At 39.9% G+C, this 15,001-nt stretch overlaps 1 protein-coding gene across 1 annotated transcript in view; it reads right to left on the bottom strand.

The window, feature by feature from the left end:
- Window positions 1-740: 740 nt before the first annotated feature.
- Window positions 741-15,001, bottom strand: part of LOC139737987 (polypeptide N-acetylgalactosaminyltransferase 1-like) — a 49,271-nt gene continuing 35,010 nt past the window's right edge. Inside the window, exons 3-9 of the mRNA XM_071648653.1 lie at window positions 12,591-12,757; window positions 11,641-11,848; window positions 9,684-9,975; window positions 8,399-8,716; window positions 4,091-4,192; window positions 2,084-2,212; window positions 741-1,536 (exon numbers count right to left, since the gene is read on the bottom strand). Coding sequence (XP_071504754.1) covers window positions 1,351-1,536; window positions 2,084-2,212; window positions 4,091-4,192; window positions 8,399-8,716; window positions 9,684-9,975; window positions 11,641-11,848; window positions 12,591-12,757 — 1,402 coding nt within the window. The 3' untranslated portion in view covers window positions 741-1,350. The remainder of the gene's footprint in view (window positions 1,537-2,083; window positions 2,213-4,090; window positions 4,193-8,398; window positions 8,717-9,683; window positions 9,976-11,640; window positions 11,849-12,590; window positions 12,758-15,001) is intronic.

The raw sequence follows: 15,001 nt of genomic DNA, 5'->3' as shown, positions 1-15,001 counted from the left end.
AAAGATAAGTTTAAAGATAAGTAGCAATTGTTGGAAGTTGCAACAATCGCAGTTACCATAGCAACAACATATTAGTGCTGAGAGCTGATTGGTTGCTTCCTGGCTACAGTGTTGTAATCGCAATAATAGCCACAATAACTGCAAACCTCTTATTGAAGTGAAGTATACAAGACCCATAGATGTGGGTTGATTCACATTCTATTGGGCTGCGGTTTCTCGTAGACTATCGCACCAATACGGGATTCTACTTGTCACGCGATAAAAATATCCCATAATGCACCAACGACTTATGACCTTATGATCCGAGGGAAGCGCGACCCTTAGAACAGGGAGGTTCTCTCACACCTCCCTGCTTAGAACATATACAAATGCAAAAATGGCTAGCTTTAACTCTTCAATATTATTATCAACAACGTGAAAAAACATACATTTCCAAGAATTAGCAGTGAAAAGTTTTGTATGATTAAAAAGTATCTGAACTCCTTCATTTTCTTTTACCATTTCCGGCTTCTTCTTTGGGTATGTTTCAGAAAATAATGAGACAATTGCAATTGATGGCTTTACTAGCCAAAACACATTCCAAATAAGACCGAAACGTCATTCTACATATAATCGGCAAGAAACCATGTACCGAAGAAATATATCTAAACCGACAATAACGGAGCCCTATATTGTTTGCTACAACCATGACTTGGAGTGTTGTGTAATAAATATCCAAGTTAATTTGAAAGAACATGTTATCGAAATATAAACCTCCAAGATTATGGAAGTTGATTCAAAGGCACGCATAACATAGAAAACTTGCAAATTCTTAGACTGTGCATGTGTTCACAAAACATCATCACAGCTTCAATAGTCTCGAAGCGACCGGCTCTAAAATTGTCAATGAATAATTATACAGTATCAATACAAAGAATTTATCTGTGATACTTGCTTTAAGACTAAAAATTAATCGACCAATGAAGCAGTTGAAATGAGAAGACATCGTCATCTCCATATCTTTTATGATGGCCGATATCATTGTTTCGTGCAGTGTGTAAACCTTGTAAATTTCCACGACTTGCTCATTTTTTTAAAATCGAATTGTTTTGACAATTTCAACGCTGAGTATACTTTAGACTAATCACTCTTTTTGTCCAATAAAGGTCGATTTGAACATGCTCCGTGATTTTAACATGAAGCCGAGTACCTCTCTAGCACAATTTTATGCAGCACCTCGTAAAGAACGATCGCGTTTAGCGTCTTTGACAGTAAACAAAGAAGATCTTCACGTTTCTATTACTCCCACATTTTCCTTTATTGTTCAAGGTGGCACGATAGATTTGTTTTGTTTTGTTTTGTTTGTGTTTTTCAAAACGGCACATTTTGGTTGAGTTTATCTTTATGTAAGCCCGCTTTGTTCAGCTCCCATTCCCGCATGTTTAGCTGCCACTTCTGACTGAAGTTGCCGTCACAATCTTGCACACTGAGAGTGAAGTTGCCGCCGTAGACTTGGAGGTCGAGACACTTCCCGGCATCTTTTCTAAGCTCTTGCGACTGTGATGGGAGAGAGAGTGAGGAGGGTGGGGGTGGTTCAGAATTAAGTCGTAGGAACACTAGTGAGTTACATGTACTTTCAAAATTACCTTATCAAATAATAGATTTCTGCTCAGAAAGTTCGTATTCAGAATGATAATAAGTTAGAAATTTGGGGAAACATTTTTTTCAATCCCTTTGTAAAAGATCATTCAAGTTAGAGGTCATACTGATGGAACTTTAATTTCAAATGTCATATCCGTTTGATCGTCTTCGTGGAAAATTTTCAAAAGTCTTAAGAGTTGTATAAAGCATGCAAAAGATACATTTGCATGTCTTGTATTTGTCGTATACACCATGCACTATTTTCAGAAAGTGTAGATTTGCCTGTCTATATGGATGCTAGAATGTATCATTCATGGGGTCTTTCTTTACACTTTCATATTCGGATATCCATCATTTTCATTCAATATGTTGGGTTTTTTTCGGATCAACTGTGTTGGGTCACCTGGAAAACAAAAAACAAACAAACAAACAAACAAACAAATCGAAACTACACTTTACTAACTTTTTCATCGTAAAACCACTCTTGGTTGCCTTTCATTTGATGACAGCCGTACACCTGGATTTTGGAGCCATCGAAATCCAAACAGTTTGTGTCGTGCTTGATTTCTCCGTCAGATGTGTACATCCAGACCTAATACCAAAAAAAAAAAAAAAAAAAAATGACAAAACAAAACAGAAGATATAATGAGCGTGAAGAGCTGATCTACAGTTTATTGTTATGATGATTTTACACACTAGATTTCTGAGGAAGATGATAAATTATATTTTACACATAAAATGATAAAACAAATGAAAATTTATTACCCAATCTATTCTTTTACTGTAATGATGATCTAACATGCACTAGATTTTTGACGCAGATGATAAAATAATATACATACAAATGGCAAAGGTGACATTCCCCCCCCCCCCTAAATGTACACTGCAAAAAGTCCGGTGTTAAATAGTGAACACCGAGCTGGTGTTAAATTTTCGGTGCTCGTTTTATGGTGTTAAATAAACACCTCCGTGAAAATAAATTTACACCAAAGTAACACCAGCTGGTGTGGTCTCTTATTGAAGCTGGACGGGTGTTAAACCATTGATATTAACACCAACAAATATCAAATCAACACCATGTGGTGTCATTTTTGAATTAACACCAGTACAGTGTCAAAATAACACCAGGTACAGTGTCAAATTAACACCACGAAGTGTCAGGTGAACACTTTTCAACACCATCACAGTGCATTTTTAACACCTGTGGGTGTGGTCCTTTATTGAAGTTTGATCGGTGTTAGATTTAACACCCGTGGTGTTAAATCTAACACCAATGTTTTTACAGTGTATCCAGGCAACTAGAGCTGAGTAGACAAATCACTTTAACAGTATGATAGTGCTTTGGTATACGTTGGTTTATTCAATGTAATGTTCATAGCGTCTTTCCTTATCAACCTATATTTTTTCCCATACAAATTTACGTTTCCAATTATATTCCTGCAATATGTCGGTTTACCACTTACTCGAATGTCATTATGCTGTTGGCTACATGAGACATCTATATCGTGTTATCCTCCAGGCAAATTCAATTAACACCATACCTGTGTGGTTTTTGTACCGTACAGGCTAGCTATATATATGAGCTATCGGCATCGACCAGTGACCACAGAACTAAGTAATATGTCAAGCCTTTGATCAATAATGATCCCATGCATTCTAGTAGCCATTAGCCTGCGATATCAAATACTCCTGGTCAAATACAATGCTGTTTACTCAGATTATAATTCCTCACGGATTCAGAATGGCGTCCGCCTCGGAGATTGGGCGCATACAGCATTATGGCAAAGGTAATTATACCTATAGCCTGCATGAGATTCGGATCACCACTACCCGCGTTTTACATTTTGAGCCGTTATGGGACACAATCGATTAAGCTCCAATTATAAGTTTGTGATAGATTTGCATTCTAATCAAACCCCACCCACCGAATGTAGGGTGTGTTGGATTGATGTCAAATGATCGTCGAAAGTAAAACGACTGCGTTGGATGTGGACTCAAATATAATTTGTGTAACTTCAGTATATAAATTCCATTAAGGAAAATTAGTTAACACTGTAGTAACCATTAGGCCCTTGTTTGCACAGAATAACATGGATGGTGGACCTGAGGGGTTTAAATGATGTGACGTCATACTAACATCAAATCGTACACCAATCCACCAGGAGGCAAGAATAAGTCCCATTGATGATTTGCTAATTTTCAGTTTTTTTGGTGTGTGTCTTTCTTTTTGCATGTACTTTCGTTTGTCTGTCTATTTATTTTGAATGTGAGAATGTGCTGCTGTTTTTGTCTTAAAACATACAATAGTAATCTCACAGAAGACCTTAAAATAATGACAAGACCCCCCCCCCCCACACACACACACACACATACACACGCACACAGTCATAGTAAGATACACAAATAGAGCATACACGAAAATGTTTGATGTATACTCTTCGGAAGCGTCCATGCAGCCTTATTTTAATACCTGACTGACTCCCTCGCCGTGGCACGGGTGAGCTATGACAGGAAAGGGGTCCTTGGTTTGCCCTCCAGTGTCCAAGCACCATCCTGTTTCGACATGTCGTATCTATTTGAATGAAGATTATGAAAGTTTGACAACCACTAAAACACACTTAACGGGTATGAATACAGACTGTAAACCTTAATAAACCCTATTTTTATTACTCTATCATGTGTTTATTCTTGATTTATTTATTTATTATTTATTCAGTTTTCTTTACCCAGGGTAGCCCCATCAGTGGTTTAAACACTGTTATCCTAGGGGGCCCTGCAACAGAATGACAAAATATAACAGTTCAACAAACACAAAATAACAAATCAAGGACATTCCTTTTATACATCATAACATCAACACAATATCAATACTCTATATAAACAAGAGACCCGCGGGTCTAGCGCTCACCTGAGTATCGCAAGTTCACCTTTCACGCAGTCACTAATCTAAATTATTCACAGCTCTACCAAAATTTGACGAGGCATTCTCAAGTGGAAGATGAAAATGTACAATAAGGGCCCAATTTTTTCAAGATTCCTTAATTTGGGGGAATTGGGGCCCCCTGGGGCCCTCTGGGTGGGGCATGGTGCCCAGTTTGATAAATTGAGATCCTGACCACCTAGGGATGCTACCTGCCAAGTTTGACAAAAATCCATCATGAGGTTTTCAGGAAGAAGATGAAAATGTACAATTCAGGCCTCCATTTGGACCCTTCCAACCACCCCCCCCCCCCACCCCCAAGAGGGGCACCCCTGGATCTCCTATGAACAAACTTGAAACTACAGTCATTACTGTACTCACTCATAGTATTATCTCAGCTCTATAACTTCTGATTCTAGAGAAGATTTTTAAAGATTCCTTCATTTGGGGGGTTTGGGCCCCCTGGGGGCCCCCTGGGCGGGGCATGGTGCCCATTTTAACAAATTGAGATCCTAACCCCCTAGGGATGCTACCTGCCAAGTTTGGTGAAAATGGGTCATGGGGTTCTCAAGAAGAAGATAAAAATGTACAATTTAGGCCCCATTAGGACCCCTCCTCACCCCCACCCCCCCCCCCCCCCTGGGTCCAAAGGGGGGCACCCCTGATTCTGCCATGAACAAACTTGAAACTACAGTCATCAATGTGCTAACTCATAGTATTAACCTAGCTCTATCACTTCTGGTTCTAGAGAACAAGATTTTTGCGGATTCCTTAATTTTGGGGGGTTTGGGCCCCCTGGGGGCCCCCTGGGTGGGTCATGGTGCCCATTTTAACAAATGGAGTTCCTAACCCCCTAGGGATGCTACCTGCCAAGTTTGGTGAAAATGGGTCATGGAGTTCTCAAGAAGAAGATGAAAATGTACAATTTAGGCCCCATTAGAACCCTTCCCCACCCCCCTCCCCTGGGTCCCAAGGGGGGCACCCCTGATTCTGCCATGAACAAACTTGAAACTACAGTCATCAATGTACTAACTCATATTATTAACTTAGCTCTATCACTTCTGGTTCTAGAGAAGAAGATTTTTACAGATTCCTTAATTTTGGGGGGTTTGGGCCCCCCTGGGGGCCCCCTGGGTGGGGCATGGTGCCCATTTTAACAAATTGAGTTCCTAACCCCCTAGGGATGCTACCTGCCAAGTTTGATGAAAATCGGTCTTGGGGTTTTCAAGAAGAAGATGAAAATGTAAAAAGTTTACGCACGACGCACGACGGACGACGCACGACGGACGACGGACGACGGACGACGGACGACGGACGACGCACGACGCACGACGCACGACGCACGACGGACGCCGGACGAAGGGCGATCGCAATAGCTCACTTGAGCCTTTGGCTCAGGTGAGCTAATGAAGAAATGCAAAGTTAATCCTTGACGATAATAATACACAAACTCATATTATTTGAGAAAAAAAATACCTTAACATTAAACAGGAATATCAAAAATACCCGAATTCTACCCCAAGTGAGATATGTATGCTCTTACGAACGCTTGAAGAGAGGTGGCGTTTCGGACTTCAGCGGGGAGCTGATTCCAAATACATGATGCATAGTGTGAAAACGATTTTTTTTTCCGGCTTGAGTTTTAACTTGTGGAATTATGAGACCATTATAACTTTACGTAAACATGTAGAATATAATCTCTCTTATATCAGTAATATCATCTCAGTCTGGGAAAGGACGATTTGATGAGATGTCAGGAGACGATTTTCATGATTATTGCTGAACATAATGTGTGCAAATCACTACAGTTCTGGCAATGCGAAAAGCAAGTCCAGACGATTTATACAATAAACACAATGTACAGTACATAAATAATCACAACCCACAACATAATTCACTGAACAATGATGATGACATTAAAGGCTCAAACATTCTAGTAATGAAGCAATGTAATTCATTACAATGCCACCTGCTTAACAAATCCACCTTGGTAGAACTTATGACTGCTTTCTTCTTTTGTGCTGCTACCTTGAGCACCCAATTATGCATTCTTATGTGAAGCTGCTGTGTCATCATCCTCGTTCATTTTGATTTGTTATCAATTTTGCAAACATTCCAATTCATCAATTCCGAAACTCTGTACCCAGTATAACCAATTTGTATGGGTGTTAAACTGAAAAAGTCTTCAAATACAGTGTAATCTTGAAGCCTCCTTTAACACTAGATACAAAGGAATGGCATGCCTTCCAGCATTATTTCTCATTCTATGTTTGAAGACGTCTGCACCGTTAAATACTGTAATATACGACCGGCCAGCATGACTTGTATGAGGCGATAAAACTATTCGGGAGACAACAGATTGCTCCGACGTGTCTTCCAATATAAATTGCCCATAATATATCGAAGAAGGGCGTCTGAAGATGAGATGGAGATGAGAGGCTTGCTCCTCTATCTCTCGCTATTCATCTACCTCTATCTTCATATGTCTCTATCTCTCTTCATCACCTGCCTCTATCTTCATATATTTCTATCTCTCTCCATCCATCTACCTCTAATTCATATGTCTCTATCTCTCTCCATCCATCTGCCTCTATCTTCATGTGTCTATCTCTCCATCCATCTACATCTATCTTCATAATATGTCTCTATCTCTCTCCATCCATCTACCTCAATTTTCGTATGTCTCTATCTCTCTTCATCCATCTACCTCTATCTTCATGTCTTTGTCTCTTTCCATCTATCTACCTCTATCTTCACATGTCTCTATCTCTCTCCATCCGTCTATCTCTATTTCATATGTCTCTATCTCTCTCCACCCATCTGCCTCTATCTTCATATGTCTCTATCTCTCTCTATCCATCTACCTCTATCTTCATATGTCTCTATCTCTCTCCCTCCATCTACCCTTTCTTTACATGTCTTTATCTCTCTCCATTACTCTACCTCTATCTTCATCTATATGCCTCTATTTCTCTCCATCAATCTAACACTATCGTCATAATATTATGTCTCTATCTCTACATCTCTTTCACACACACGAAAATACACGTAATACTCTCTCTCCATCTCTCCTTCCCTCCTACACCATCACACTCGCGCACACACACACACGCACACACGCACACACACACACACACACACACACACAAATACATACACACACATCCACACAAACCCTCTCTATCCCCCATCTCCCACTCACACAAGCTTCATCTGTTTTTTTTTCTCTCCCTCATTTTTCTCTTTCTTCCCCATTATCTTCCAGCCCTTTTCCATCTCCCTCTATTTACCCCCCCCCCCCTCTTCTCTATCAATCTTTTTCTCTTTTTTTTTCCCTAAAAGTTGGGTCAGTGATAATAGAAACGAAATGACTTCGTGGCGTCGGATTGGAGTGGCTATAAATGCCAAATTATTCTCAGCCGCCTTCCACCTAATTTCGCCTTGGATCATCATTCGTCAGACACTTCCTCGTGGGTAATAAACAATCTGTTCTATGACTCCACCACAAACCCACTGATTACCACTGTAATTTGCATCTAATATGTAATACATAGGTGATGCATACATTATAGTTTTATGTTACCAAAGTATACACGGCATCAATGATCACCAGGGAGTACAAATTACTGCAAAACCATGAAAAACAGCTTGTACTCATTCCATAAATGAAGGTAGTTTAAAGGTATATGTGTCCACAAAAGGGGTACAAGAAACTCCCTCCAAGACCAAGATTCACGTAATCGGACGATGGAAAGTTAGCAAGGAAACCACAGCTGATATTGACATAGGGAGTCCTGAACATGAATTTACCCTGATTGTGGTTTGAGTGCGTGACCTTCTTATAATATTGGTTCTTACCTCGCCGAATTTCCGTCCCTTTAATGGCCACGACGTCTCTGGATAAACATTTTCCAAATACCATTTAAACGACCTGCAACCAAGTCTGCGCCTGAGTTCGAGTCGATCGGTGATGTTTCCTTCGTCGGCCGCTAGCACATGCGGAGACACGAAGTAGAAAAACTCCTTGTACTCGTCCAACCAGACTTCCGCCAGTCGTTTGTTGTTGTGACTGAGAAAATCGTGGTGGTGATCATTGTTGTAAGGGGCCTTGCGTCGAAAGATGTGGCCTACGTGGGAACAGCCGATGATTTCTAGACGACCACCGCACATCCATGTCTGGAGTGGGAAGGTGAATGGACAAAGCAACACAACGTAAAAAAGGTACACAGTATCAATGGTAGACTGTTCTATCTGCAAGCCATTATCCAGAAGTGAAGATGGAGCTCGTATAGTCGTATGTCCCACGTATGTCCCACTTGAAGGGATAATGTAGTTTTGGTTGAGATGTGAGATTCAGATTTTGACTTTCTGCGAGATAATTAGAAACCACTAATTCTTATGAAATATCAAAGAACATACAATTCTAAGATGAATTCAAAGTTTGTTTGATGAAAATCGGTTGCGAAATGGCTGAAATATCCAAAAGCAAAGTAAATCAAAGTGGTCCAAATAAAAAAATCGAGTTCCACCTTTTATTAGGACCTTCTTTTTTGTCACATATTTAGTCATAACTGCAAGACGAGGGATGGTAATTATATCTTTTATATGAACATTTTCCTCATATCAAGAGAATGAGGATGACACGAAGAGAAGTAGTAAATCTTCATCATTTTCTACATTAACACGAAAATTAATTTAACAGGCATGCTAGAGCGCAGAGGAACGTAAGGAGATGCTTCCGTTTGATCATTATTGCACCGCGTGGAAACAATATCAATGTTAACAAAAATCTCATGTGACTTCGCTACCTGTGGTAAAACAATGCAAGTGCAGGAATAAGTGTGATATGGACTTCGTAAGGGAAATTTGGGAGAATGAGAGTTAATAAGTAGGCAATAATGATTAAGTTTGATTTAGAAAAGAAAGGAGCACAGAGGAAGAATAATGTGTGGTGTGAGATAGTGTGTATTTATAATGGTATCCACTTGCTTTGGTAAAGACCCAACCACATGACCTACCCTTTTACACTATAGACAGTGAAGCTGGAAGCTCATTAAAAAAAAGAAATAGGGAAAACCAACAACAAAAAAACAACAACAACAACTGCAACTACAACTACAACTACAACTACAAACACACGTACTTTGAAGGATATTTCGAGGTTCTCGGCTCCCCAAATCTCGTAACCAGGATCGTACATGCCCGTTTCCACGAAGTACCCCTTGTCGATGGCGAACAGCCCACCGGCCATAGTAGGGGAAGGGATGGGCAATGTCGGATCGCCTTTGATGAGGGCGAGGTCGCGCTTCTGGACCGCCTGCCACGTGAACGTCAGCCTCCAGTCGAATACGCCGACGAAGGGGATTTCCCCGTCGCCCTCGTAAGCTAGCGTCTCGTCGTTGATGACGTCAACGACCGGAGTGACCACGTTGCTTCTGAAGATAAGAATATTGACCCGATGATCCGTCAGCTGAAATAATTCATTTTCACTATTGCCTATGTTCCGTCTACGTCATCACGCTAAAGAATGTTGGAAGTGTAAGTAAGTGATGTATATTAAGCAGAGGGGTGAAAATATCGAGCCTGTCATCTACTGCTTTCCAGGCAGATACACTACCACCAGGCTGTCCCTGGTCAAGCTGGTTGCCGGCAATGATACGATGAGCTTGGAACAAATACCCCAGCTCGAAAATTCCGACATTGATAAGCTAATTAGTCCAATGCGGACAAGGCATATTAAATGAAAGCAGTTTCAAGTTTCAGTTTCAGTTAAAAATTCGATTCCCGCTGGTTCCTCTTCTTCGACATGCTTGTTTATAGATCAGCAGTTGCGAATCTTCCAAATTCCATTTGGACAGAGGGCAGACAAATTGAGAAAACTCATACCTCAATGTAGGAGGTGTATCGATATCGAGGCTGAGAATGTCTTATTAACCCACAAAATTCAAATCGGCATGAATGGGTACCTACAATGATTGCTATCAGGTGTGTATTTTTTTTCTATTTGCAATGCAACTCACACAAAGAAGATTTGATACAGCGCAGTACGGAAAACACGTCATTTGGTCGAGATCTTATAGTAAAGACTCGCAAGAATCGCAATAGATACATCATTTCATTGATTTGCAACGGGCATGACAAAAGTGTGGCTGATAAGAGCGCTGAACTCAATCAAAAACTGTACATCACTTTTAAATCAAGACTTTCACGTCTAATAAATTATGTGCAAAGAGATCTTTATCTAGGGGAGACCAAAGAAGATTCCTTTCAACCCCCTCACGGGTCATCCCATAGGCAGCAAAATTTGGACCGAAGTTTCTCTCTGCCCCCTCCCCCCCCCCCCCCACCCCTCTCTCTCTCTCTCTCTCTCTCTCTCTCTCTCAACACTCTTTTTCTCTTTCTGCAATTTAGCCATCAGGGATGATCTGACATAAGCAATGAATAACGTCTTAAAATTTCTGAGGCCATAATCCTCGCAAAACATTTGCTTATAATGACTGTCTCCTGTATTTCTGTTATATTTAAGAGTTTTTGTCTTTTACTTAAGAGTTATGTAGTTTGTCTTAATTTGTCAGGTACAGGTAATTCTTAAGTTTGCACCTGCATAAGATGACACCCGCTCATCTTCATTATGTGTTATCATGGAATGATGTCGTACATTTTAATTTATGATAATCACTTACCTGTTCCAACTGTTAGATTCAAACAACGTTGCACTCTATAACCTTTTTTAATTGACTTTTTGTTACATTTACTGTATGAAAAGGGAAGGGCAGAACTAGAAATCAATCAATCAATCAATCAATTAATCAATTAATCAATCGATCAATCAATCAATCATCGATTCCACCTGTAGATGAATATTGGAAATACTTTTTTATAAGACGGTTACGCAAAAAAAAAGTAGCTGATAGTGTCTTCAGCAGCAACTGCCGAATCCAGGGGGGCATTTTCATCATTCGTTTGTTTTGTTTTTCCCGATAAGCTGTTATATGATACTAAAATCTTTGCATCTGATTGGCTAAGATAAAATTTATCCCAAAAAAAAATATCTGACAAAACGCTTGACGAAATGCTTCAAGAAGACTTTTCAAAGTTACCTGTCTTCAGCTATTCTTGCCAAGAGTGGTTCCAGCCATCCATCCGTGACCTCACAATGAGAATCCAAAAAGGTCAACACTTGACCTTTGGCCACGCGGGCGCCGCGCATGCGCGCTTGTATGAGGCCAGACCGGACACCCATGCGCTCCACGCGCACGGGGACGGATAAGGTTGCCACGTACTCGTCAAGCTGGTGACCGAGATGATCTGTGACGATGTGGGAATAGAAAAAAACAAAAACAAACATGATTTTTCACTAAATATGGAACAAAAATCTACATTTATGATTGCAAGGATTACAAAGTAATATAAACAATATCAGTCAGTGAGATAGATTTGACTTCTGAAGCGAAATGTCTATGTTTAGATAATTTTCATATCACAGAGCATTACTCTCCGTGCATTAAAGATTGTCATTCAAGATCAAGTGTCGTCCAAAAATTTTCAACTAAAGCTTATGCGAAATCAAGATAAAGGATTGTCTTTTAGCAAGATATTTTGTCCCCCCCCCCTCCCCCACACACCCTTGTTTCTTTTACATTGTGCGCGTCAGGGTGTGATCACAATCATAGACTTTTTTAATTGATGCATGACGGAGTAAAAATTGTTACTGTCATGGTCACCTGAATGATGATAAAAGTGATGCGTGGTTATCAAGTTCATGTATTCCCAATTCTATGAACTTTGGTGAATAATGAAAAGAATGCACGGTTATTAACAAGTCTATGCATTCCCAAAGAAATGCAATACTAGTAAACCCTCCAAGAAGAACATTCTTTTTTTTTTCTCCTTCCCTCTTCCCCCTCTGTCATTTATAGACACATCCATAAACACATGCACTCCCCCCCCCCCCTCTCGTTATTTCCATACTCTCTTTTCACCTTCTCTTTACTTTTCTTGGATACCCAAGAAAGTTTCTGCAGTATATCCTATTTCAGTCAGAACTCACCTCTTGTGCTGGCGTCGTCAACGAGTATAACCTCCGCGAGGGCATGGGGAGGTGATCTGTTGATGACGCTGTGTACTGTTCGTAAGAGGGCGCTCCACGCTTCGTTGTGAAATATGATGATGACAGATGTTGTCGGAAGATGAGCTGGGTACTTCTTGGAAAGACATCTGTCGAAGACAAGAAGGCAAGAGACAACATGTGTTTCCGTTACCTTGGTAACAATGTTACAGGTGCACTTGCCAACTGCTATAGATCAAGATCACTAACATGGATTTTTCATATTTCATGACATTGAGCTTTGAAGGAAAAACAAACCAGTTTGATGAAGGAAGAATGTTCTAATACTCACACTTATTAGGCAGACAAAGGCTGAATAAAAGACAACTATACGGTTTAAGTAATACTATGCAGGGTACAATCCAAGTTCAAACAAAAGTATATAGGTGCAGTAATGACCATGCAGGACGACGCTCACTTGCTTTTCATAGGTTTCCTTTTTATCTCTTTGAAGGAATGCTTAGCACAAATCGTCTCAAATTACTTTCTAAACACTGATTCCACAGGTTGGTTGAATAACCATTGCGCTTTATTATGTTGTGGAGTACATGGACATGACCATTATAATCGTACGGTACTGTAAGAGATTACCATTATCACTATACCAACACCAGAGGGCCTGAACGTCTGAAACGCGCTTTGTTTGAGGTAAGCCATGCATATTCCCACGTTTGATATTGTTTGATCTCTCTACAAGCGACACTTGAGGACTGACCCGGAAACTGATAAGTGTAGCTATTTTAAGCAAGGTGTCTTGCTCTGAATATTGTACACCTGACTCCAGCACATTGAAATTATTGAATTCTTTATTCCATTTATTCTATACGCACCCAAAACTATTTTGGAGTGTTAAGAAAACATAACACTGTCAAACATCTACCTAGTTCAGCTGTCGGTGTGTAGAAATGTCTGAACGAAGCAAAGGCAATTTGATATACTCAACAAACTCAGTTACTTCTCCGAAACAGGGTATTGTTCATTTCCGAGAAAATCGATGTTAAGCGGTAACCCTAATGATAACAAATAAACTATGTAATAGAACGTGTGTGCAATTACATACGACTAACGCCTTTTTAGAGGTGTACAACACTTGATGTACCCATGCAAGTTATTGTGCTTTCCCCAGGAGAATATTTTCTCCAACATGTCCGAGGGAAAATGTTGTCTCGAGCTGAAAATCTAACTTCCAAGGGACTGGCAAGTGTTGCACTAAAGCGACAGACAAGGCGATATTTGTTGTATAATAGTATTTACATAAATACAGATAATTTCATTTTCTCCCGTCGGCAGCCAATCATATTCTGGAATTCTATTTCCTGATGTGACGTCATTGCTGGCAATATTATAACAATTTCGGTCCTCGCTGCATTAGTCATGTGATTGCATTGTGACTAATCACGGACCAGTATTTATGGAGACCATTCAATACAACCACCCTATTGTCCCCACGGAAATCTTGTTTCACTAACTTGCAAACTCGAAATCAACTTGTTTGCTCAACGGAGGTTATTTCATTTCGGCACAGTGCAAATTTGGGTGAAATTGGCCGTCACATCGACATTGATCACATTTTCTGAGATGTAGCCTTTGTAAGAACGAGGTTGCAATGATCAATGAATGATAACATTAAAGGTATTTATAACACAAATACAAAAGGTGAAGAAAAAGAAGATGATGATGGTGATGATGAAAAAGAAGAGTTCAAAGTTTAGGAGAAAGAAGACGATCATGAGAAGGAAGAAGAAGAAGAAATGTACGGGAGGAAACAAAAGGATTAACAAGAAAATATGATAAAACGAGACAAAAAAGAGGGAATGAAAAGTAAGCCGAAAAAATAAACAGAAAATTCCTGGAATCTCTTGGAACTATTTTGGAAACTCCGGAAGGGGACTAAAAGCAGCAAGAAAGTAGCCCCCTGTGATAATTTCACTTTTTCTTTATTAAATGACAGCTCAACTAATGGTCAAGCCGCTCTGTCGCACAAAAAAACCAATTCGTTCCTCTACCAAACAAAAACAAAAAATAAAACAAAATCAAGAGAGGGAGGGAGGGAGGGAGGGAGGGAGGGGGAACACATTTAAAATATTTCAAGTTATTTGCGTTTCACGTGTTTAATCAATGTAATGTGCGTTTCGGAATATTGCCAATACGCTTTGACATGTGACCTTTCTTTTCAAACCAAATCAAAATCAATAAGAATGTTCAATAAGAATGTTGAAAAAGATTAAAGTTAAAGGGTGTGTACACTTCTGGTTCAGGTGAGGATTTAGATTTTAACGTCTTGCGAGATATTCAGAAACCGCTCTATGAGATGTCAAAGAGCATGCAATTCTAAGGGGTATCAAAAGTTTATT

The sequence above is a fragment of the Diadema antillarum genome, unplaced genomic scaffold (genome assembly GCF_040938485.1).
Source record: "Diadema antillarum isolate AM-2024a unplaced genomic scaffold, OU_Dant_1.0 seq00000718_RagTag, whole genome shotgun sequence".
In the NCBI taxonomy this organism is placed as follows: domain Eukaryota; kingdom Metazoa; phylum Echinodermata; class Echinoidea; order Diadematoida; family Diadematidae; genus Diadema; species Diadema antillarum.
The sequence above is the reverse complement of the archived record's forward strand: the minus strand, read 5'-3'. Positions and strand labels throughout refer to the sequence as shown.